Source organism: Diadema antillarum, unplaced genomic scaffold (assembly GCF_040938485.1).
Source record: "Diadema antillarum isolate AM-2024a unplaced genomic scaffold, OU_Dant_1.0 scf00000046, whole genome shotgun sequence".
NCBI classification, from domain to species: domain Eukaryota; kingdom Metazoa; phylum Echinodermata; class Echinoidea; order Diadematoida; family Diadematidae; genus Diadema; species Diadema antillarum.
The window spans coordinates 537,719-564,216 of record NW_027270935.1 but is presented as its reverse complement, the minus strand read 5'-3'; the positions used below and the strand labels follow the sequence as shown (position 1 = coordinate 564,216).

The following is a 26,498-nucleotide window of genomic DNA, read 5'->3' as shown; positions in this document are numbered from 1 at the left end:
ACACGCCTTAAAATCGTTTGTGTCATAATGACAATCTATAAAAAGATGTTTTCATTCAACCAGCATCATTCAATTCATCGTACGGTATCCAACAACAATCTGTCTAAGGAGGGCTTTGCCCAACAAGCTCAAGTCTGTTTGATACAGGCGTGCCACACTCTTTAATCAGTGCCATGATACTGCTGATGTGAGCCCATATTGTGGCATGTACCAGTTCACCTTTGTTGAATGTTCTCATATTAATTTCGGTTTTTATTCCTTCATTCATTAATTCAGTTAATTTTCTTAAACTCCCTCATGCAGATATTATCAAAAAATAGATTATGACGATAACAATATGTACATAGAATAATCACGGTGTGAAACTCATTCTGGCAATGAATGTCAAGCACGACTTAGGCCTAATTGTGACAAAATCTCCGATCCCTCATCGATCCTTAACATTCTACAGGTGCATGGATCCTGTAAACGTAATCCTCTCTTGTTCTCACATCGCGTTATCCTGGAAGTGCACTTGATTTCATCAGTGCTGGCAGTTTTTGAAGATCACGTGACAGGACACATTTCACACCATGACACCATTTACTGCTGCAAGTCGTCAAAATTCGATCGTGTCCTTCTGTCTCCTCTTCGCCAGTCGTAGGAGTTCGTACGTCTTTTGCCGTGCGCGGGCGCTGCGCTCCATCAACTCCTCCGTCCGTTTGTTCAGCCAGTCAGCGAACTTCACCAGGCGCTCGTTTGGATCTGCAGAAAAAGACGGAAAAGAAAAGAAAAAAGATGTTATTAATTAAAACACGTCTGCTCCTGTGCAATGGTGAACATAATGATTTGCTTCATTTAAATGCATTATTTTCATACTGTGTTTTTAAGACATATGAAAACGATTATAGAGGGAAATATGATCAAGGTGTATAGGAGGAACAAAGAATGCACTGCCACACATCATGAAAGAGTTACTTTTACGTGAAACCGTTTAAAAATCTGAGAGATCGCCCCCTTTTTCCCACAAAACACACATATAATACTTGTGATATATTGCTTTACTGTCACTTTGAATGGAACAATGCAGCCTCGATCCGTGATGAAAAAAAAATCAAACAAATAAGAATGTAATCGTTGTTAGTCGAGCAAAAGAAAATTCGTACTCGTGCAATGCCAAATTGCATCACTTTGTAGTAATCAAGGGACATTGATAATAATTGTCGCTCATAGCCATGAAGAAAGAGAACGAGCAAAGGAAATAAAAATGAATATCAAGGGCTGCTCATGGGCGTAAGAAATCTCCGGAAATCTACCTGAACCTTTAAAGGTCCCTAGTTTTGACCACTGAGTGAACCTGAAGGGGCTAGGCGAGCACCTTCACGAATGAGCAACGGAGATAGACCCGTCGGTGGAGAGGCTAAAATATACACAGGATACTGTTCAGTGTGTGCATCATTTCTGCCACCTACCACTGCCTACTGGTTTCTAAAATTTGCCGGGCAAACGAAACTACGCTCCGACGCACCCCTTCCAAGACGCGGATATTGAATAAGGAAAGGAAACCTCAAGATCTCGCGCTATGCTAAAGAAATGTAATCCCTGGGACAAAGCTTTGGCTGTTGAGAGACACGTTGGAAATAGACATATTTTATCATTTCTTTATTCATTCTAAGAACCTAGTTATTGAATTCAGCCGTAAATATAAATTTTGCATAATGAAAGAATATATAAAGCACTAACAGACGAATACATACATCTATAGTTGTACACTCACATATCATGTGATAATTATGAAAATCATAATCGTCTTAATGATTGCTTGATTGATTGATTGATTGATTGATTGATTGATTGATTGATTGATTGATTGATTGATTGATTGATTGATTGATTGATTGATTGATTGATTGATTGATTGATTGACTGACTGACTGACTGACTGACTGACTGACTGATTCATTCATTGGATTAGACAGATCAATTTGCTAATTTACCTATTGGCATATTTACTTACTTATTTTTCTCAAACAAAATCTTAGCGTTTAGCATAGTAGTTTAGTTTGCCACTGATGGCTAGACTGTCTACTGTACTTCTGTTCGTCTCATCAGACAAAAATATCGTTATGATACTGATGAAGACTATCTTGTGAATCAAACATAACATGACCGTGGTATACATCATAACCCGACCTGTTCTTGAATGTGTATCATAATCCCTGAGGTTTTTTTTTTATAACTTTCCCACGATGTGTCGAGGATTATGGAGAGAGCGGCAGTTCTGAAGGTCTGAGGTCAAGTATCTATAATAAGATGTTTTCTTTTCATACACCCCGCTGATCTCCATACCATCCGTAGCCAAGGAGAAGAGGCCTGGCATCAGGAAAAACTCTTGACGACGAGCGGACCTCCGGCCGGCAATGCTTACGGCGCCCTCCCACGCTGAAGTGCGGGTCAGGGGCAAGATTTTGATCTACTGCTATGGGGACTGATTGCAGCCAGGCAGAGAAGAATGTATTTGACCGAAGCCGTGCACTCTGTGTTTAGATTGACTTCAATATGGAACAGTAGGCTACATGATTGTCTCACCGAAATCGAAAAAGAAAGGCATATAGGTGACTTGAAATTTCATGTTTTCGCCAACAGTGAGTGAATATCGGTCTAGAGCACAATATGATCAGTACAAATTAGGGAAGGTGGTAACATTGTGGTTCTCCAAAACAAGTATTCTTTGATCAGAAATTTATGTCGCGATATGTCTTTTAATCACTAATTCTGCCCTTCTCCACTAATGAAATCGTCAGCACTCAATCATTTCAACTCTAGAACCAGCACTTCTATACAAAGTTTGTTAATATATAGAACAGGGGATATTTTGGGAAGACTGTCGTGTGTACAAGCAAATAGGAGACTCTTAGGCCATTCTATGGCCGATGCTGTATGCATGAAACATTGTGATTGTGAATAATGCTACAAATCTGGGAGCACAAAGGGAATGCTACAATTCGATAACGTTCTATTTTCTCTCCTCCCCCCTGATTTTATTGAAAGTTTCACTGCTCTGTTTGCTCAGTTTAATTCATATATCACAGTCAGTTGGACCATTATTACACAGCGGAGTTTGATTTCGAGTATAAGACAGAATTACATGCATTGCTTTCGTCGGATGCCCTTCTGCTTAAAATATCCATTGATATCTAGGCCCTATATATAGGCAGGGGGAAATAAATTTAAATTTCTGATTGGTGGGATGATGGGGGAATCAAACACTGTAATTTGACCGCAGAGTACTTTTTGCAGTTTCCCTGAACATATAAAAATATGATTATTTTCTAATGATGAAATTGAGTCCTTATAATGTTATGGAGAATTTGACTATTTTGAGGCAAAATGTGAACTATCAAGGAGTGGCCTTTACCCATTCGGAAACGTAATTAACAGCATTATACACGAAGCTCTGATCCTCACATCATTCGTTTCTGTAACAGATGTCAAATGACTAGCATTGAGCACATCCCTTCCTTTTCCTATTTATGAGGTACATTCTAGTGACAGACTGATAAAATAGGTCCTTCCTGCTAATAACAGCGATCTCATTCCAAGGGTATAGCATCGATAGGCATTACGTAATGTCATACGCTTCATGGGGACTTTCCCCGGGCCTCCTTGTAGCCTCCTGTATACAGGAGCATGCAATGGGCAAAGCAGGGTCATGAATATAAACCTCTATGGTGGGACTGAGGCTCATTGTACATTCTTCTTTAAAAAGATGCATATTCACTTTGTATGTGTGATAATTCTAATAACTAACATGACATCTTTTGGACATGCTTTTTGACAGTGATTTAATCGGAAAATGAAGGCAAACATTTTCCGAGAGAAGTTTAAAGCTGAAACGAGTACAGTGAAGAATAAGAAAATAAACACATACAAACAAGACAGTATACTGAAATGGGTGATATGATAGTTAGAAAAATCATTGTGGATTGTTTTTTTTTCAAGAAGAGCCTTTTATGACCAAATTGTTGTTGTTGTTTTTTTTTAACTTTTCTGACTTTTTCTAGAGTAAAGCTGGTCGTATTAATTGTACTGTATCAAATTTAATAACATATTGTTAACCCCGTGGTAGCCTGTAATACAAAACACCTTTGAAGCAAAATTTTTGCAATTCTTTTCAACACATTGTTTATTTTCGATAATGGAAATGATTGCAAATTAGTAAATGCAATGTTAACCTGAGTGATCGTTCACATGCGGTTGAAGACCGACTTCTGAGTCATAAGACTGTCGCGTCGACGGTAAGGTGAACTGACAATGCCAACCACCAACCGTAATTAGATCAATCAAGAACGCTTTACAAGGCACGCAAACCTGGTATTATGGTATCATATTGGGCACTACACACACGCGTGGAATATTTATTACAGGCAGCACGTCTCCATGGCAACAAAATACTTTTAGGAGTTATACGGTGAGTCAAGCGCTCGAAGAGGATTCAAGATCCCATGACAACAAAGAGCATCGCGGTTGCCTCACAGACCCTTTCCTTGAAAGCTTGCATGGTCGACCAAGATTTCAAGGAAAGTTATTTTTTACGTGATGACGACTATCAAGTCATGACAAACTTATTTACAGATCTCTATATAAACAAATATAGAAAGCGACTCTCTTTAGATGAAATCGGTTTACTAATTACTTCACCGTAGGCCTAAATAGATATCCATTTCCAATGAGGTCCTACTATCTAGAAACCATTTCTTCAATTCACCTATTCATTCGGTGGGAAATATGGAAACTTCATGTGATCACCTCACAATAATCTTCCATTGCTCCGCATTAACCCCCCCTCCCCCCGAAAATGAAACATGACCAAAAAGTTGTACAAACTGTTCTGCGTTGTATATAGGTTATTATTTAGCATTGATTGTAAAAGGAAAGTATAGTTGCCAAAATATTTAAGAAAGACATTTCCCCCGTGCACTACGCAACGGACAGTGTAAAGAATTAATTCCAATTTGATTTTCGAACATAATGTATACCTCACAAAACATGAACTCTAATATTCTGTAGTTTTACTTCCTTTGACCAGTTTTACTGAAACTATCCCCGATAGATTATTCTTCATGTCACTTTGATTTCCTATCCATAGGGTGTCTGTCTGTCTGTCTGTATGTATGTATGTGTGTCTGTCTGTGTGGTGTCTGTCTGTCTGTGTGTCTGTCTGTCTGTCTGTGTATGGGTGTGTAAATGTTTGCTCACATTCGACTCATGTCACAGAAAGGGTTAAAATCAAGTCGAGAGTGAAGTATGGAGAGTTTCCCTTGTCATAATGAACTCAAAGCTCCAGTGCATTCCACAGTATACCATTTACCCCTTTCGTCTTGTGCATCGAACTTGTGTCCGAACAAAAACCAGGAAAAATGCTTGTATTTAGAGCACGTCGACTATTTCAGAGGATGGCTTAGCTGAGATAAGAGGATCGCAGCTATTTCTTACCTCGGTGAACCCATTCAGCCCAAGTAGAATTACCTCACGTTTACCACAATCAGTCTTTTACGCGGTATTTGAGAAAATGCGTTAAACGCTGTTCAAAGCCGGCAACCTTGACAAATAGGTGCGTCATTTTTCACCCTCGTAGAATAGGCCTAAGCCTTTTTATGCCAACACCCATTCAAAGTATACTGTAGTAGTAAAAAAAAGACCCCCCCCCCAAAAAAAAGAATCTCTCTTTCCTTGAATCATTGAATAACACAGTCCTTGTTTACAGCCACTCCCCATCATTCTGTTTAAGGGTGTTTTTACTTTGTAAAGGTTACGAAGAGGTCAAAATTTGAATGACCATCAGTTTTGAAGAGTTCAACTTCATTGAATAAAGGTCCCCTTTTCTTTAAAAGTGAGATGGAAAATTGCGATTCAGCTTAATGTAGATGGGTGTATACCAACGACCATCATAATGCGAGAATTGACGTTGTAATTTAATAGAGAAAAGCAATTGTGATTAAGTAACTTCTATGCGATAGAGAAGTACTTTACATTACTCTTTGACTTATCAAATTAATGTACAAACTTTAGGCTAAAAGCTCATTGCATACATTAATAGAATGTTTTACATACAGTAATAGTGACAAAGACAACGTCATTTAACATCATCATTTAATCGAATAAAGAGGAAACAAAGGGAAAACAAAAATGGAAACTAGCTGAAAAAAAAAAAACTTGCTGCATCTCACTCAACAGAGATAGTGCCTTCAGAGAAGCAAGCGTTATGGTGAATCAGCTAATAGCAAACTTTGCTTGGGTGAAATTTAATGAAAACCTTTCGTGTTTCTTGCAACTTATGAGGAAATTCAGCAAAAAAAAAAAGAACATTGCGAGGATTTGCTGAGGTTGGCTGCTGATTGCTGATGTTCAGACGGCCTTATTAGTACCATGTATTCCGCACAATATGCTTTATCTCACTTTATTCATTAACTATCTGCGTGCAACATTGATTATAATAGAATATAAGCTGTCAAGTTTTCGTTCTAGGCACGCTTTATACAAAGCATATACCATTTCGCATCTATTTCGACTAGGTATGCCCAAGCATAAATCAAACCAAAATGTTTGTGTCTATAGGCCAAACTTACTTGTATGAGCACTGTGATGCAAGACTTATTCATATCCATATCTGGGAAGTTTTCCTCCAGATATTTTGTAGTGTCATACCAAGAAGGGAAACTCTGGGTCATTATCATGTGGCATTATCAAATCATTAATATTCATTCATCTCCATCTAAAATGAAATGAGTAAAAGGGCATCATTGTAAACGTCACTGATACTGGTGTTTATTATGGTAAACCGGCCGCGCAATTTTCTGTTAGTCCCATGTAATGTCCCGAAGTCCCTCTGACGGGTTATATCCAACGATACAAATAACAGTGATGGGGACGACGCGACCATGCACCGATAGATCTATAAATACACACGCCATATTTGAACAGTATTGTCGACAAATATTTTGAGAGACGCTCTTTATGGAATGTTCAGATTAAAGTGTGTGAGTGCATGTTTGAGTTCATGCTGTTACCCTCCGTCACCATGGCGACCAACCAAGCCGACATTCACTGACATGACGCTATATTGTTCTTCACTCTCTTTACGGGTGATGACGAAACAGCCTCGCAAATCCCGTAAATTTGCCACCTCAATGAGAAACGGTTCACCATTAAACGGTCCAGATATGCAAACGAACGAACCAGGATGGTGGATAAGGAACAACCGACCAAGTATTGTGTATCATTCGTTTTGTAGGATGGTGACATGATTCGAATCCCGAGAAAGCCAGCTTCACAAGATTCCTATCGACCATCAGCAGTTCTAACTGAACCGCACACACAAACTATCGCGATGCATTTATAATACATCGCACAGCCAATACAGCTGAGGGCAGACGAGCGGTAGTTAATACCGGTCATTAGTAAAACTCCCGAAGAAAAATTATAATAAGTATGGTCTTTTGGCTAAATAAAAGACTGGTCACCTGATGGCTGTAAGCCAACTGTTTGATTAGAATCAGTTATACATCATTATTCTATAAAACGCCTTAAAATTCAGATACGCAGAATATCATTTATGACCACGACATTGGACGATGTTTCTATTCCCCTCTTCTTAGATTTGACAGAAAATCGACCTCGGTAACCACTTTTTTGTTTAGTGGGAGCAATTACATAGTAAATATCTGGACTAACTTCCAGTATGCAACGTACTTATTTCTTGTTTCTTGTGAATGTCCTTCTATGTTTATAACCACTGCTGAGGCAATTGAACAGTTCAAACTTCAAAGGTCCATATACCGTTGCATAGATACCATATCGATTTGTCTATAATTGACGGTATGACAAATTCCGTAATGTCATCATTCTATAGGTGTGTTTGCAAAGTGTTTAGAAGTGTTTGGCCCGCTAATAATACTCTCACATAAATTTACCATCCCTTACACACTATCGATTTGCTGAGTAGTCTGTAGCACATTATAGTTCCCGGCTGCGAGCACCGCACTTCCTAATTAGGTGGCAACCTTGCCACGACATCATGTTACATAACATTAACCATGTTTAGTGGGTACCCGGAATCTTTCAATGTTTTCCACACTTTCAATTTTGTCCGTGTATCTGTCAACTGCTTAATTTTGTTGATATTGAACTGCTCTGGGGACTCGAATGGTAAAACGGGAACTAAGCGTTTGTGTGCGAGGGTGAGTATACAGGGTCTACAGAAGACAAACTAATGAATGAAATTGCTACAGTGAAATAACAGGAAGTATGACCAAGAATCTAACCAATCGGTTCATTCGTTGTCAACGTGGCCGTTCTGTTGGAGTGTGAATTCTGTCGAGTCGCGACAGCCATATGACAGCTGCATGCCTTTGCTGGGCACTGCCGTGGGTAGTGATGACGACCGAAGCTATCCTTCGGTATTCAACAGAAGAAGAAGAAGACGACGACGACAAAGAAGAAAACAAATTTGTAGAAAAAGAGGCAAAGAACACGAAGAAGTAGAAGAAGAAGAAGAGGAAGGAGAAGGAGATTGTGAAGATGATGTTGACGATGATGAAGAATAAAATGTATGCAAACAAAACAATATCTATCATGCATTATCTTTAGAAGAAATCTTTCAGAGCGTTGTCAGTTGCTGAGTACATAATATTGTGTTGAAAATTATGGTTTTGTGCTAACCATACGATCTACATTTCTCTTATAGTGGTTTGCTACTATGGTAAAATACAGGCACCCGATTAGAAAAAAGACAGTGTGAGTCTCAACTTCAACACTTTCACGTATACCTCCTTGGTTGTGTTCGTCGAGTGTCGATTGCAACAGGATACACAACTGTAATCATATCGGGTAAAATGTGTCAATGGCATCATCTGGGTGCTTTCATCGTGGCTTTAATCTGCTAAATGTTTGAATGAGTGGAGGATCTACAACTTTCAAGTGGTGTTATCTAATAATGGAATTAGAGTGAAAAGTTATAGCGCGCTATCTTTCCTGAAAGTTCATACGCTTCTAACCATGCTAACAGCGATGTAGTTTTATCTCCTACAAGGGGGGGGGGGGGGGGGGGAAGAAATCGTTATTTCACATGCGATCGACAGGCATCATTCTTAAGAAAAAGTTATGGATATGGCGTTTCCATAAAAGGGTTATATAAACAACTTTCTCATTCGTGATGATCTACAACTACATTCAAAGAATAGTATTTTGTGGGTCTGTTTTTGGACAAAATTATGTTGTTCCGTGAATTCCATGTTTATGATAATCATGTCAGTTAACCCATAGTCACTGGCGATTCATCGTGTTTTGCCTTCAACTATAATCTAGATTAATCTAGTAGTACTTCTTTAAACCTATCTCAAGCCTTGATTCAATACCGCCCAAGCATTTATCTCATTGATAGTCTATTTCATAAACTTATACTACTGGTTCTAATGCCCACTAAAAACGGCTGTCATGAGAGTCAAGGAGTAAAGTCTATACATGTATAGCCTTTTTATTGTTTTTTTTTAATCAATTTAGAGCTATATCAATTTTCGCGTAAGTGTATATGGAATTGCGAGTTTTAGTCAGATAGAATATAAAAAAATTCCTTAAATACAAATTCCTATATTTTGATATTTCAGACATCATTTTTTTAATGAAATTGCATGAACAATAATACAGCATAAACAAGCTTTTATTTTTCCTAGCGTGTAAATCACCAATAGAACTACACTGTCGCGTTCAAATGGACTCCTCGATACTTTTTGTTTTTGTGCCAAAAAAAAGTCTATCTAGTGCTACAAATAGTGTCCGTGGATAAATGGAAGCTTTGGACGGAAAATAAAACACCTGCTGCGGGAATTATTGATTAAGATTTTATCGAGGATGTGTCAAAGAGAAAGAAAAGATCCTTACAGAGAGCTGGTCTATCCTCAAGGTCATTGCAATGAGAGAATTAAGCAATGGACACGTCTCCATTTTAATTTTCCCTCACGCACAGCTCAATGGGGGATGAGTTAGGCTGCACCACATACGTGATTTTTGTAGGAAAAGCCGTATGAAGAGAGCACACTGCTTAGAGATATTGAACTTTAAATCAAGTGCAATGCCCTCGTATACCATGTTGGGACTGTGTTTCACAAAATGTGTATACATGTATATCAGATGACAAGAATGGTATAGACATTTTATCAGAAATGGACTTAGAATAATTGCATTTCACATCTTGACATGTTTTCACCTAATGGCGATATTCCTCGTAACAGAACAATTTGATGAAAATTAGCTGAGATGATAATTTCATAAAACTCTTCCAATTGGTTTGTGCTATAATAGCATGATATATTAACCGTGCATTGGGTCAATACAATGTAATAATAACTACAACCCTTTACCCCGTGCTCTAACCAAAAGTAACTTGCATTCTTTGAAAATATGAAACTTTTACATTCCTTACTATTTCTTAAGTCTGACTTTTCGGCTCATTCGGTTCGTCCGATTTTTTATGCTATGGAATATAACTCTTCGAGTCAAATTAGATTGCATTAAAATGGCGCTGTCTCACGAATACTCAGCATATCTTTGCTAATACTCACATTATGATAATAACTGTATCATTTCAATGCATGTGTATACCACCCCCCCCCCCCCCCAAAAAAAAAAAAAAAAGGTGGTTTGCTGGTGTGACTGATTACAATCTTTGACATTCTAGCCAAAAGCTTGTATAATAGGCTCTAATCATACCGGTATTTTCAGCCCTTCTCTTTATTCCAGATAAACTACAATCCGCAAAATGCGTCATTATATTCATTTGGGGATTACTGACAAGTGAATTTGTTTTGACGAGTTATTCGGTATCCAGGTGAGGAGTGCAACGTAAGGGAGGAACAGGCAGTGTTGTGACAGGTGATGAATACACGATGATTCTCTATAATACTACAGTGGGCGTATATCGTCATTGTCACCGTCTCCGAGTGAAGTGATAAACAACAGCGTATGAACTTGCTCTTTCCCTCTATAGATGATCGTTATGAGCGCAGACGACTTTGAGGAGGTGGAAGAAAAAAAAGGGACTTACAAATTAACAAACCGCCAAAAGTGAACACTATGATCAGTACAGTGAAGACTGCCAAATAACTAGGTTAATGATCGCGCTGCTTTGTCTCGTTCAATGAAGACTTTTTTATCGCTTGCTGACGACGAAACGCTAATTCGTGTTCAGGAAATACGCGTTGAAAGCAATCTGTCGCTCTGTTTAACCTTAATCTCTATAATGAGTTATTTTCAGGGGTTTAAATATGGAGATCCATGTAACCTGACACGCAGAGAAGAAGGTATTCTTGGTGGAAAGCCTGAGGGTGTCAGGCGACGAATTGGAATTGTCGTGATCATCAACAAACAGGTCTTGTAGGATGACGCCAGCTTTCTCCGCAAATTGCATTATGATTTTCAATTGTTTTTCTTTATCAATATACAATCTGTTTCCTTGCCTCTATTTTCATTGGTGTCACTAATTTTGGTTTTGTTTGATGCAGCATAACCACAGATTGTGTTCAATCATGAACGCCCAAATTTTCCTGTATATTAAACAGAAACGTTTATATGGGAATATCTTCTCGATGAAATATTTTGTCTGTTCTTGAGTGAATAGATGAACAACTGCATGGGAACATTTAAAGTGGTGTTCTCTATTGAATTTTTTTTTTACTCATACACTTTATCATCTGATAACACATGAACTTCACTTCCTTGGTAAGCATCGTAATATTTTACTGATCTCTAACTGATAGTCTCCAAACACACACTATTAATGATTTCCTAATCTCACGGGATACCACACGCACGACGTCCTAAAGTCGCTTCAGATTTCACAGAATATAAGATGAGCAAATTTAAAAAGTTATCCCTAAAGATGTTTGCAGTGAGTCACAATTTATACATAATAAAATTATGGTTTAAATCACAGTATCTTGCAAAGATTTATGTCATCAGATTTATTTTTTCTTGTCATAGCGTGATTTCAATAAATCGTTTTTCGATGCTACGTTCAGCTATCATTGTGAATATGAATTGTAATATAAGAATTCTTTATTAAGCCGTTTATCCTGTGTTATATACATAGGCCTATACATGCGTATTGATATTCCAGATCAGTCTACACTCTTTAAATCGCACTCATCGAAAGGAGAGGGTCTTTTTTAATTCTTTTTTTTTTAAGAGCACGGGAGACGATCCAAGCTGCAGGACGACATGTCAAAAGATAATACTCCCTTTCCGCTTCAATTAATCCTCCGAGATCGAATGGATAGAGGTAACGTCTCGCTCCCCTCATTACAGGAGAAGAACATGTTCTGCGTGATGAGAGAGCCTACACAGCTCTCATACATGGAAGATTTAAAAAATCCTAGTTATGTTCATGAACAGGAGGAGGAAAAGGTGTCATTACGATTTTCAACTGGATCTGATCTGCAATGGGTCCCTCATACTTTATTCTTTGCTCATGTACGAAACAATTGTAAACACAGTATAGAATAGCCGTAGAAACTGTTTTTAGGGAGCTTCGGCTTTGAGAGTATAACTTATACTTTTATAGACAGTTAAACCGACGACAAATGCCTATCCACATGTCATGTCCTATAGGTGGCAATCCGACTCATTGTTTTTAATATATGCGGCTGCTTCAGACGAATAAGAGCTTCACTGGAAACTGCAGCAGAGAAGAAAAACTTAAAAGTATTTCATGTTTTTACGAAACAATAGTATTGGTTACAAACACCAAATATAGGAAATGACGATGGCCATTAGTTCACAATAATATTCTTCGACCAAAGCAAAAGCTAGCACTGAGAATTGCCGTTGCACTCATTATATCACATAATTGATAGTCTATCATTCAGAGTATCTGTTTGAAGTATAATCAATTGTCTTTGCTATGAAAATGATGTTGCTTTTAAAGCAGAATACGGACCTCAACATCTCATATTCCTTCTAAGTTCTCGCCACACATAAAACTGCACAGGTCCCATTATCCACTAATTCGACATGATTTGACTGCCCTCGTTACTGACTAATTGATTGTGTAAATAGTGAGTACATCATGGATGGCGGATATCGATCCTCATGGACCTCATTTGCGCTATTAAACATCACACGCAGCTTGCGTCACGAGCGTGTCGGCCTGTAAGTTGGACTAATAAGTGCTTTAGGCTGTTCGTTTGATAGGGAAATACATGTACGTGTCAAATAAATTGAATAAAGGAGGCTTGATTTCAGGTTCGATTTGCGTTAGGCGTTAGGCATGCAGGCACCTTAAAAAGGCAGTCATTTCACTTACGCAACAAAACTCATCTACTGCTTATGCCTTCATACACTGTGAACAAGTTGCGAGTTCAGACATTCTCGAAATGAGATTTATGAGATAAAGTGAACAGGGAGAAAAATGGGCAATTTTCAAAGCGAACCGGATAGAATAATAAAATACAATAATGATAGAGAGACTCTTAAAAGCATGTATGGTATAGATTAGACGAGAATGATCAATTTGTCACATATAATCCATCAACAATTATTCTTAATCTCGATTGAGGAAAAACATTTAAAAAACTGTATGTACCTCCAGAAGAATTAGAGTCGAACAAAACTATAAGTATATAGTGAGAGACTAAATATACAGCTGTCCGATTATTCATAATAAACTACGTAGTAAGTGTATTATCATCACTAGCAGTAGGCCCTATATGCCTACAAACAAAAATGACAAAGACAGGGAACGAGCAAAAGAGCCAACAACAAATACACAAACAAACAAACAAACAAACAACCAAACAATAACAACAACAATAACGAAACCCTGCATTAGTTGCCTTAATTATATAGGGGAGGGATATCAATATGGCTATTTGAAAGAAAGCTCGACCAATTTATTATCTGCACGTCGAAATCTTTTGAGCATCTATAGAAGTGGACTATCGCTTTAGGATGGGAGGACTAGTACCTGTGTCTCGGAGGAATTTTTTGTAGAGTATCAAACAGGAAGATCTCATTTATCTCAAAACGCAACGGACTCGCCAGAGAAGCTACAAAAATAGCAATATTATCCCCTTGAATTGAGCGCTGCTTGGAAGCAGGGTTTGAACAGGTTGGATCAGCTGTGGCCTTCGAGAGGACAGGAAAAAATTCCGAAACTTGGCAAGCAGTCGGATTAGATAGGAAATAATCAGAAGGAGCTTAAAACACAATCTATTTACTGGAAACGAGACTAAAAGAAGATCTTAAATCCTAGTTTATAAGTTTATATATCAAACATATTCATGATCAAATCTATTTGCCTCCCTAAAATTCAAGACTGTATAAAGTTTGGCGGGCCTTTACATCTTTTTACAGAACTCCAAGCTTTCCCTTGTAATAATCCCAGTGAAAACATTCTTTAACATATTTGAGTAAATGCTATAAATATATATCTCTCTCTCTTTCTTAAGCCCCTCCCCCCAAAAAAAACACCACAATATTTTTTAATCATGCGATTAGAACACATTACAAAATATAACTGATGCGACAAATCACACACAGAAAATTACATGCCCCCCTCCTCCTACCACCACCACCACTACAACAACAACTACTATACTATACTATACTACTACTACTACTACTACTACTACTACTACTACTACTACTACTACTACTACTATTACCACTACTACTACTACTACTACTACTACTACTACTACTACCACTACTACTACTACTACTACTACTACTACTACTACTACTACTACTACTACTAATACCACTATGTTGCTATACCACTATTACTATTAGCACTATTATACTATCAATAATAATGATAACAACAACGATAGTAGTTTCATTCACATTAGAGTACTCAGTATTCTCTTCAGATTTAGCACTGATTTCCAAGATGGCCTGTCATCTATAACTCTCTCTGCGTCGGTATCAAGAAATATCGGGTCATACGATGATACGATTCTCTCATGTTGTGCACATTTAGAATCAATATACCCGGTACGAAAGATTACATCGTATATGGCAACTGGGGAAGGCGTTTTGAAGAGAGGGGAAATAAATGGAAAGAAATAGTACTGTCATTATTTTGGGACTGGATTGAGGTAATATTTGGCCATGCTAAATAGATACCGAAATATCACCGTCAGATGGAAAGTGGCAGAAAATTAGTTTTTCTCATAAAACAGGTTTCAACTTCAGAGGGAGTGACGCAGGAGAGATGTGGAATTTTAAGGCTTACAGAGAATTGTTTTTCCTTTACAGCATTGTTCATTTTCATCATCACTGTTGTTAATGTTGTCACTGTTGTTGTTCAATATTCTAAATACGATCCAGGGCATATAATCATGTGAACGGTCTCCGCGACGTGCAGCATTACAGCGTGACGTTGTCTCAGAGCGATTACATACTATGCATAAACCTCGTTTCTATAGACGTCACATAGTTGTGGGCGGCGAGCTTGCGGGAATGCGCTATATTCATGCTGCGAGACTGGTGCCAAGTAGGCCTACTGTGACAACCTTGTGACTGTGACATGGTTTCGACTGCAACCCTATCATATGCCAACTATGCGCTTCACAACGCCAAAACAAATAAGTACGTCCATGTAAAGTAAGTAGGTGCAATAAGTATGAATGAATGTAGCGCATTATATTGTAATGCATGAATAAAAAGAATATGAATATTTTACATGAATATACGGATAGATACAAGATATAAGACAAATATTGGGGTAAGCGCATTCGCATTTGTTATTAACTCAAGATAAGAAATGCAGACCGAGTAAGCGGACAGACGGTCTAAAGAAACACACATTATTTTCTTTATCTTAACCCTCATGATTGACATTGCTTGATATGAATGCAGTAAAGCTGAAAGGGTAAAGCACACCCCGCACGACGATCGATTTGATCGTTAAGTCAGAGAGAGAGAATTCACTTCATAGTCTAGTTTGTATGGAAACATCGTTATTTCCATGTTGTCAGGAAAAATAAATACGAGCATAATCAGGCGCCTTCATGATATTGTTTGTTAGTTTGTTTGTTTTTTCACCAACAAGCTACATAATTATACCTGCCATTTTGATCTTTTTTAGACTTCTGCGAGACATGACAATCAAATTGCCCGAATAAAGTCAACACCCTGAATGAGCACAGATGAGGGGATTAGAGGTGAGATATCCATAAAAGTATGAGGAAACTAATAACAATTGTGAATTAAACTATGTTTATCAAGGTATGCCATGAAGACATGTGACTATTCGATAATGTTAAAAAGTACGTAGACTCTAAGATGTGATACTTCTTGGTTTCGAGATTTGATGTCATAATCTGTCTGAACTTCTGAAGTGGTCGACGCTTTTAAGGACGCATGTCGGGTTGTTTTGTTTCCGATTTTCCTTTGTGGTTGATGTTCCCTTTTCGCCTGCTTGTAATAGTCATGCACAAAAGGCTCTCAGTCTGTAATGTATGTTGATCTGCTTATCATTATTATACTATCACCTTCATCGCCCTTCCTACAGACATTGGATAGATTCAGTGATGTACTGGGTTGATTTGATGGTAGTTGCTGGTATCGTCTTATACCATTACATATTTTTATGTCTTGTTGTTTCAGGGTCAAAGTTGAACAGTGGTCGTATCTTTCAATTTCTGGTGACTTTTCATTACTGTCCACACAATAATGTTAAGAGACAAGACCCTATTCATCATGAACCTTACCAATCAATGGCGATCTACTGCTGCGTCATTGCCATGGCAACACGATATCAGCTTCGCCCGTATTGTTGCGCTGAGGTTCCTGAGGTGAACACACCTCTACCGCACACCGTGTCAGGCTGTAATTACATCGGCTCAGACTCGAAACAATCTCGCCTGCCTGCACGCACGGCATGAAGAAAATTAACTTGTCTCTGGAGAAAAAAGGAGGAGGGAACACGGCAGGAATTGATAATTTGCCCTGGCGGGCGCGGGAAATTAGTTGGGATGCCAACGGGGGTCTAAAATGGCGCTTTCGAGGAAGAAGAAAGAAAGAGGGGCGACCCCTCCAATCAAAAGTTCAACCAGTTCGTGGCCCGCTGATAACCATTACCTCGAGAGCGGTTACCTCGCTCTACATTATGCTCATACTCTCGGTAGGGTTGCTCCTCGAATGTACAGCTAAGATAAAGAAGGCGGAAACCGAAGACACATTAGCAAACGTTCTATAATCCAAACAAACGTGCAATGTGTATATCTACAAGTCTTGATCACTTCCAGGTATCACACGCTGACTCTGCCAGCATGCCAGGCGATGCCATTGCCTGCATTTCTAACGTCAAAAGTGCAGGCACATTACAGTACTCGCCTGGAAATACTCATAACAAGTGCCAAAAATGAGCAGCAGGGGTTAATAGTGTGGCAACATTCGATAAGTCTACGCAACGTTTCACCGCTGAGGGTCTGCTGTAGATATTGACCACACCCTTAAAATGCAACCCTTTTCCACTGACACCACTTGTCCATTGGGGCAAACTTCGGTATCCAGACTCTGTCGAAGTCAGTAACTCTCCCTAATATTAAGACAATAGGGTTGAAAGGTGAGCTAACGCGTCCTGTTAATTATCATATTCAGGGGTGTATCCAGGTTTTTTTCTCGGGGGGGGGGGGGGGGGTCGTAATCAAAATTTTTGGACCTTTACCTTTGCGAGGGAGCGGAGCGACCGAGCGGGGGGAGGGTGTGTGTCCCCCCTCCCACGGTAGGAAGTTTTTGAATTGTATTTGGTGCATACAAAAGTGACATAATATCATTAAAACTAAGTTACGAAATTTACGAGGTTTTTGCCAATTTGGTGGAACACCACCTGGTCACTTTTTTTCCCTGTTGGATATAGGGTAAAAAGCCCTCGAAAAACAAAAATGTCTTCTACAAAAAGTGGACCTTTTGAAAATTTAGGGGGGGGGGGGGGTCTTCACGACTATCCCAACCCCCCTTGCATACACCCATGATATTCGGGATATGATGCCAGACTGGAGAGCGGCATGCGAACATAAAACAAGAAGATTATGCTTGGCATGCTTTAGAAGGCCTGGTTAATCTGTGGCTTAAAAATTAGCTCATATCAGCCACGATAGGCCTATGCCCTTGCCAAGCATCGTCCCTCATTGTGCGGTGGTGTGGGTGTCTTAGATGCTGTTTCCATGGCAGCGATATCGTCATAATCAATCATGGCAATGAATGTTGTCATGGAAACGTAATCAATGGAAATACTCTTATGATGATGAAGACTATTCTTGACGATTTTGGTACGCATTTATTCACAATATCATAAAACTGAACTCTTTCGCTGTGATGTTGGCACATCTCAAAGTTTGAGCAATGCAAATGACTGCAGCGCTGTGCAAGCAACATAGTCATGGTGCTCAATACATCGTTTCGCAAAGGAAACAATGAGATAAGGGAAACGGCTAAAAAGTTACCACAGAGAAAATGGCAGCAAGATAAAAGACAATCGTGGTGATTCATGGTCGTTTTTTAAGCGGTCATGATCTATGGAAGTGTATTGGTCGGGAAGTGATATAACATTGCGCATGGCAGGCGAAAAGTCATTCATTTTCAGGGAAGAAACATAATTGATGTCCCATTATTTGCGTCACTGTATACACAATAAAGATAGTATGATATATCTACATGATATTTGAAATAGTCCTCCAATCAATGCCCAATGCTTCACAATTGTGACATCAGCAATGTAATGTATATCAACGCAGGGCTCCCTTGTAAAGCAGGCCTTTGTGACACTGAATGACACTACCCTGCTTTTAAAGAAGACTTAATAAATAAATACATAAATAGATAAGTAAGCCATCTTAAAATCACAATTTCGTTTTTAATCATATCTTGATGATTATACCAAATGAAACATATCGACCCTGCCGATTAACTACTATTGTGATAACAATGCGTGTTCAACGAACCAGGTGCTCAACGAACCCTGCATCCAAAATTCTTTGATCGTTGTTATTCGCTTGCTTTCATGATATTAAAACCATCAAAACCATGTTACAACCGCGAGCACTGAATGTGTACTGATGTTGCATGCGTTTACAATGCAAATAGGGAGGTCGCGTTCATTCTCATTTTCGTCACGTCGGTACAATCTCTCAGAGGATGTCGACTTCTTGATGAAAGCTGATCCATCTTCCTCGTACACCTGCTGTACATTGGGTTCCCCAAAAATTGTGTTGTAAAGACCGTAAAGAATAAAACTAACGAGCATCTATATGAACCATCAAGCCGCTGCAATACCAAGTGACAGTAATTGATGGGTGTTCAAATTTCTTGTGCCAAGAATCCACGAGTCACCAAAAACGGTCTGCAGCAGTCTGATCCCATTTCGAAACACACACACACACACACACACACACACACACACACGCACACACACACACACGCACACGCAACATCCCTCACACACAACAAGAGGGAAAGTTAGCAGAGAAATTGGAAAACATAAAATTTTTCATTCGAAATGGATCCTCGACGAACTTCTGCGACAATCGCCATTCTTTACTGATTCCCTTCGTTCCAAAGTTAATCACGGTATTATGAGCAAGAAAAATGCTTGATTCTAAATAATATAAAGATATGGACGTGATAAGTTTCTATAGGTAAAATCAGAAAAGTTAACTTCATTAGACAACTAAATGATGTCATGAAAATGGCCAAAGAAAAGATAGAAACAAATAAACAAACAAAAATGATCACGATACCCTGTTGGAGAGCTCTCTTCAGTGAAAGAAGAACAAATTTCTAGTATTGTTGCTATCGTATTTTCAACCCCAATACATTCCGATAAAAAAAGAAAAGAATGTTCAAATATATACATGAATACGTCACGCGGAACACGGCGAAATGTAAATCACAAACCTTCGACTGAATTCCTCTATCGGTCATTTCAGTGTCGTATCTTCATCCATAGAAGAAACTCTAGACTGGCTTCGATTGGGCTTTTCGCATAAATTGTGTGAATTCAAAGCTATCTTGAACAAACTACCCATACGCAACTAAGTGGACGGAAGCTCCCTACCATGTGATGTTTCATGTTTCGATTAAAAAGAAAGAAAGGTGAATCTACTCTTCACAAATTCGCTGTTTCAGCAAGGACAGACCCTGCTGATTAATGCTATTTAGCAGAATGCTGTACGGGCTTATCGATACACCTACACGCGTCGGATTAAACCCGTCACTAATTCGAAACGACCGAAATGCGATAACATTTTGCTACTATGCGCTATCGTGATAATTCTGGCATTTGTTTTGAAAATAAAGTAAGTTCTTCCGAAAAAGTCAATTTTATCCCCATTATGGACCATGAGAACATGATTATATCACTGGCAGGGCTTGCCATGATGTCACTGTGATTCACTAATTGCATCAAAAATGGTGAGCAAGACTTTGGTTACAGTGAGAATCTATTCTACCATGTTTAAGAGTAAGGAGAGGGTATAAACTATAATAAAGTGAAATAAAATAAGTAAACAAAGTAAGTAATTCTAGTATTTTAGCTGTATTATGATAACAAAACAAATATAGGTTGGTCATCACACTTGATAATGCAATAAAGTACTAATGCCGATGTCTCATACTGATAAATCTTCCACTGACTTGTACACACATCTTCTGCATTCATGATCACTCATGCTGCAATGAATTTTAACAGAATACATATAAAATCCCTTCATCATTTAGCAACATGCAGAGCTGCAACTATTTAGCAGGGATGACACGTACATCTGACGTCAATCAACTTGCACATGGAGCGGGGTTTCACTTCCGGCCGAGAGGACACTCTGTTGTAGGCCCCTACTCCCCATTTAAATGAGAGGAAAAATGGCAAAATCTGAGGAAAAGACCTGTTATGTCAGTCATTAGGGAGAATCAAAAGTTTACGATAGCCGTCACTTTCGATCTCAGTCTCCCTGAAACACAAGCGCTATTTTGGAGTATTATACTCCCGCCTGCCGCGACTTGGCAGTTTCCATCGTGTTGAGATGCTATCTCAAAATATTAACAGCAATATCGAAAGATGGATATATCCCTTTCAGCAAGTCTCGTGATCTGTAATTACTCCACCAAAGTAGTAAACTCTAATATTTGACACAATAAACTTTTCAGGTAGACCGACTTACAAGACACGTCTGAATGTGAAACGTCTATGTTTCTATACTACAATGTATATTTTGCCATAATCATGTTTGTATATGTTTGCATGCATGTTTGTTTGTTTATTTGTTTCTGCATAGACTGAACATCGTAAGTTTCTTGCTACTTAATCATAATTCACGTATGAAGTCCACTGGTATCATATTCATCTATAGGGTCTATTTCCTTTCATATATGGGTGTGTGCAAGCTTGTTATGATGAGGATGGGTCTTTTAAAAACTTCACCCCACTTGGATGTCGGCCATGCTTAACTTTTAATGCAGTTATTCTGTATTAATTATGTTTCAACACATTGTATTCACAAAACACATGCAAATTTTGAGTCTGCCTTATATAGAAGGGCCCATAAGTGGATTCGGGGCAGAATCCCCCCCCCCCCATTTTTTTTTTATATTGTTGTTGTTATAAAGGACTTTAATCATTGCACATCAATACCAGTCGCGAAAGATATTGAATATGTCCTGGATTTTATGTGTTTTCTTTAATTTTTGTTCACATCTGTTTCACGGAAAAACATTCGCAGGGATGTGGGACCCCAAGTAACTTGTCTTGCTTACTGTCCCTATCGTCAAATGCTTCGCTCGTCATGTGATTTGCTAACATAAAGTCACAAGACATTAAAGTCACAAGCAGAAATATGCGGGCTATTTGCTAGTTTTAGTATTCAAGTACACCTGTGGATGATGGTAAACAATTCGTATTCCAAGGGCAAAGGCAACAGAAGGAGTGAGGAAGAAGGTATACGTATGCGAACGAATAAATATTGCACTGCATTGTAAACACTGCTCTACCGGTTTCCAGTGCCACCTGGTATAAACACAGTTGGTACACAGTTGGTCACAGTTGGCTGCGGTAATTATAATCTTTTGATCAGACATTATTTTGAGTTATGCTTGGTGGACAAGATTGCACAGGCAAACAAACCAGAGTACACCCACTTCCATGCTCAACATATTGGGGGATAGGGGTGGCGAGAGAATTGCAACTTAACTGATATCAAGTCAGAGGTATTTTGGACTGTCTATCCTATTGTTCAGCGTTTTGGCAAAGAAATGAATATCTCTTGTGAGGGGAAAACAAGTACATTCCATCGGTTAGTACGTTTATAGATTCCATTGAGGAAGAGAGAGGGGGAAGAAGAAGAGCAGCGTTTTGATACTGGTAATCTTCTCGTTATCTATTTCAACATCACAAGGTATAATACCATTAGTTATGAGTTGAAGAATGAGGTTGGTCCATCAAGATCGCACAAGCTAAGTACATGTATTCATATTATAACGACATTTTGTTCAGTCAAACCAAGATAGTGTGGGGAAAAAGAAGAGATATTCCTGAACACTATAGTGAGTGAATATACTGCCATACGAACAATGAACATCGGTCTAAATACTCTGGAGCAGGGTTTGCCTTGTCATTTGACGGGCTGACAGAAAATAAAGCAGAATAGTGACGACATAATTTGTCAAAAAATAAAGTTGCACAGCATTGTCATCAATCTAATGCTGACATCGTATATAGTTTAGTCGCAATGGATCGGGGATAGATGCAAGGTATGCTGACACCTATGTGACTTATTTCGCACAGTTAATGCACATCTTCCATGGTTAGAAATCAATTATCAAATATAGAATTTTCCCTGAAATATCTCGTGAGGTGAAAAGCACAATGCGTGTTTTGATGTCTGTCATCCATCAAAAACTTGCCTTATTTGACTTCAAATTCGACTTTCTGAACTCGGCAAACGGGCCAACTCGCGCCATCGGGCATTGCCTCATTATTACAGGTAATGACTCTTTCATGAACCCGCGATTGTCCCGATAACCATCATCGCTTGGTCTCTCCGGAAGTATAACTGTACCTGCTGTGTGCGCTTCGAATCCCTATTGTCTTGATACTTCACTTCTTTCCGATGGTAACAAAACGTGGCTTGATTTGAATTGCCTAGCCTTCTGAGTCAAGCTCTTGGGAAGGCGTTGTTGAAAGCACACCTTGTCGACGTAGTGTTTGAAGAAAGAACTTAGTGGAGTTATTGGAAATTGAATGGCTGTATACATACTACCGAAATTCTCCCGAGTATTTTGACCGCATTTTATTCATCCATGTCCTGTTCAGTCGAGCTCGTTCAACGTAACCACATGCTGATCTAAGATGTCATTCGACATGGTGCCTCTAATACGTTACAAATGTTTGAAATCTGATAAGTTTCTGCGCTCTATGAAGGTGCAGTGGATTTCCCCCTCCTTAGAAAGGGCGATTAGACTAATATCCCACCCTTTAGTCAATGATATAGGGGTCGTTCTCAGGGTAAGGTCGAAATAAGCCCCCTGCTTAGGTAAAAGAGGATTTTGTGTGCGTATGAGTTTTTTCTTTGTTTTTTTTTATTTGTGTGTGTGAGTTTTTTGTTTTGTTTACTTGTGTGTGTGTGTGTGTGTGCGCGCGTTTGTCTTCTCAGTTGATAAAACGTTACTTTGAGTTCGAAGTGTTACATAATCATATATGTATACAGAGCATGACAAGTACAACGTGTGAAGCAATGTGCACAATTTTGAACATGGGAGGGAGGGGCTAACAGGTGAATTTATGTTGTCGATTAACAGATGCCTTCTTTTGAAACTTTCTCTGCAGCAAAGGACGCGTTGCCAATCCAGGCAGTAATGGCTAGCTGGTCTACAAATGATTTAATTTGTTGTTGGTGGTGTTTTTTGTTGCTTCTTTGTCTGCTACAATGTTGTAACTTCATAAACAGGGAAGAACATGAACAAAACCAAAGAAACCCCGGGAGAAACCCAAGAGGACAACTATCATATCTAACTGTCAACAATATTAGACTTTCGAACATAAGGAGATTTGTTTCTTCCTGCGTATATAGCCTCACCCTTATAATCTTTCTTTAGTACCATCAATTTTTTTTTCTCCAAAGAAGTTTATTATTACTAATCCATATTTAGATGTAGTTAAAGAGTACTTTTTTTCCGAAGAAGGTTATTAATACTTATCCATACTTAGATGTAGCTAAAGGGAATTTTTTAATTAAAACTTTGCCGATACCGTAATATTCTTTCTACTGATGCGACATAAACGGAAAAGTGACGTTGAATTAAGAAAACATGGCGAATATCGAAATTGTGTCTGATTCATCGAAGTCCTGCATCACGCTCAACTGTCAAAAGACATCAAAGGACCAAATGATTCTGATGAAATAAGTCTGTATCAATTTGGTAAATTTGCCTCTTCTTTAAAAGACAAAACGAACAGGCGTGAGAGTGGTAAAGGAGCTCTAGCCCATTCAGTAATTATACATAATGAAGCTATCTTAATAAAGTATCGCACAATATATCAACCACTGTCACAGAGAGAATTTAACTTTGTCAACGATCTTAACTGATGTCCGGATTGATGTAGCCTACATCACGATGTTTGCTTGATCTCAATGAGAGCTTCTTTATATAATACAAAAAAATTAAATAAGAATATACGTACATAATATAATATGCATTGCATATCTTTATTTCGATAATGACTGAGAGAGAATAGTATATTTACTCCCTTCAACAAGATCAGCTTAATAATATTCCTGATTATGGGATGACAGAGGGAATCGGCAGTGATTTTTACGTTATATTGGTCATTCACATCAATGATTATGACCAGCTGAGTGCGGTATTCTTCACTTCGTCACCATCAGCTAACGCATGACGAGCATATGTAATATATATATATATATATATATATATATATATATATATATATATATATTGCAAACACAATAAATTGAGATGAGCAAGTTGCGGTAATCTGATAAGATAGATCGGTATTTTAGCATTATCGTATACCCGATTATGTTAAAACCCATACGCAATGGATATCTCGGGCTAATTACAAACCTATACCTGTCTATAGAGTGAAATGAAATTATCGAGAATAATGCCTCTTTCATGCAAGGGTATTCCCCTTTGAAACCTGTGATAGTTGTTCACCCACCTCTCCACGGCATGTCCATCTGAAGTGACAACCTCCTGAACTCGGTTGATAATCTCCTGGTTCTTGGTGACACAAGAGCTGACGGTCCAACAAGAGAGCTCCTCCTCCCTACCGGGGCGTGTCCGTTACCCCCAGCAGACGGAGACGGTGTCGATGCCGAAGCGTTGGAAGAGTGGTGGTGGTTGTGATGCTTACTTTTATGCGTTGCCCTGGTAACTGCATCAAAATCGCCGGTGGCGACACCCATAACGCTCCATCTCCAACTCGGGCTGGTACGTCCGCCCTGTGACTTCCTCTGTCGCCGAACTACCGTCTTTATTCCGGAGTAAGTCTCTAGCTCTTCGACGGTACTGATGGGGCTGGAACTGCGGGGCGAGAGGTCGTGGAAGATGTCCACGTCTTCGCGTATGGCTGCCGTCCTCTGGAGAGGGGGTCTGTTCCGAGGAGACGAAGAGGAAGAGTTTTCGGACTCACTTTCATCCGACACACCCTCCTCAGAGATACTGCTGCAAGCACTGCTGTTTGACCTGATCAAGCTTCGACGACCAGCTAGTAACTTATCCTTTGTCGGGCTGTTAAAATTCAGGTTATTATTGTTGCTGCTCAAGTCTTCCAGTTTCTCTCGTAATGCATTTGCATTAGGCTCCATACTCGACAAGTCAAGCTGCATATTGACCGCATTATCGGTTTGGGATTTTGAGCTAAGAACTTCCATGACACCACCACTTGATGTTGGCGAAGCCCCTGGCGAACTGGCCGCACTACTCGACGCACTGCTGCTCTGACTGCTGCTGCTGCTCCCGACGGCGCTGTCGCTGCTAATCGATAAATTCCTCGTGTCACGTACCGTCACGGTTGGCAGTAGAAATAAATCGTTATTTGGACGACCTGTATCACGTTCATGGGCACAATCTGAAGTTGGCTCTAGATTTACCGAAAACTGACACGCTGCCATCGTCTGGAGCCAGCGAGGAAACACCGAGACTGAGGATGTTCGGCGACACAGACCCAGAAAACCTACAAACTCTCCCCTGTGTGCCCACAGATCCGATGATAATCAGCAGGAGATCGAGTTTTGCTGAACTTTGAAACGCGCGTCAACTGACCTTACAACACTCGCAAGATATCGGGTTTATAGCGCGTGTTCGTGAGTCAAAGCAGGCTACAGCAACGAGCGACAGCAGACTTATGTTTGTGTGTTTCCGTGTGTGCGCTTTGTAAACTCTCCCTCTCTCTCTCTGTAATAAAATGAAAACATCTACGACAGTTCAACATGAGCGAGCCC

At 39.2% G+C, this 26,498-nt stretch overlaps 1 protein-coding gene across 1 annotated transcript; it reads right to left on the bottom strand.

Annotated features, from left to right (window-relative positions):
* Positions 1 to 482: 482 nt before the first annotated feature.
* Positions 483 to 26,168, bottom strand: LOC139715325 (uncharacterized). Its single transcript, XM_071626901.1, has 2 exons — positions 25,214 to 26,168; positions 483 to 744 (listed from the first exon to the last, which is right to left on the bottom strand). Exons 1-2 carry the CDS (start codon positions 26,166 to 26,168, stop codon positions 599 to 601), a joined length of 1,101 nt encoding a protein of 366 aa, XP_071483002.1. The 3' UTR covers positions 483 to 598.
* Positions 26,169 to 26,498: the final 330 nt, after the last annotated feature.

Excerpts from the sequence above, each read along its gene's own strand:
- LOC139715325 (XM_071626901.1), bottom strand. The coding sequence starts at position 26,168 with ATGGCAGCGTGTCAGTTTTCGGTAAATCTAGAGCCAACTTCAGATTGT. Across the intron at positions 745-25,213 it reads GATGGACATGCCGTGGAGAG|ATCCAAACGAGCGCCTGGTG; the intron begins GTGGGTGAACAA and ends CTTTTTCTGCAG.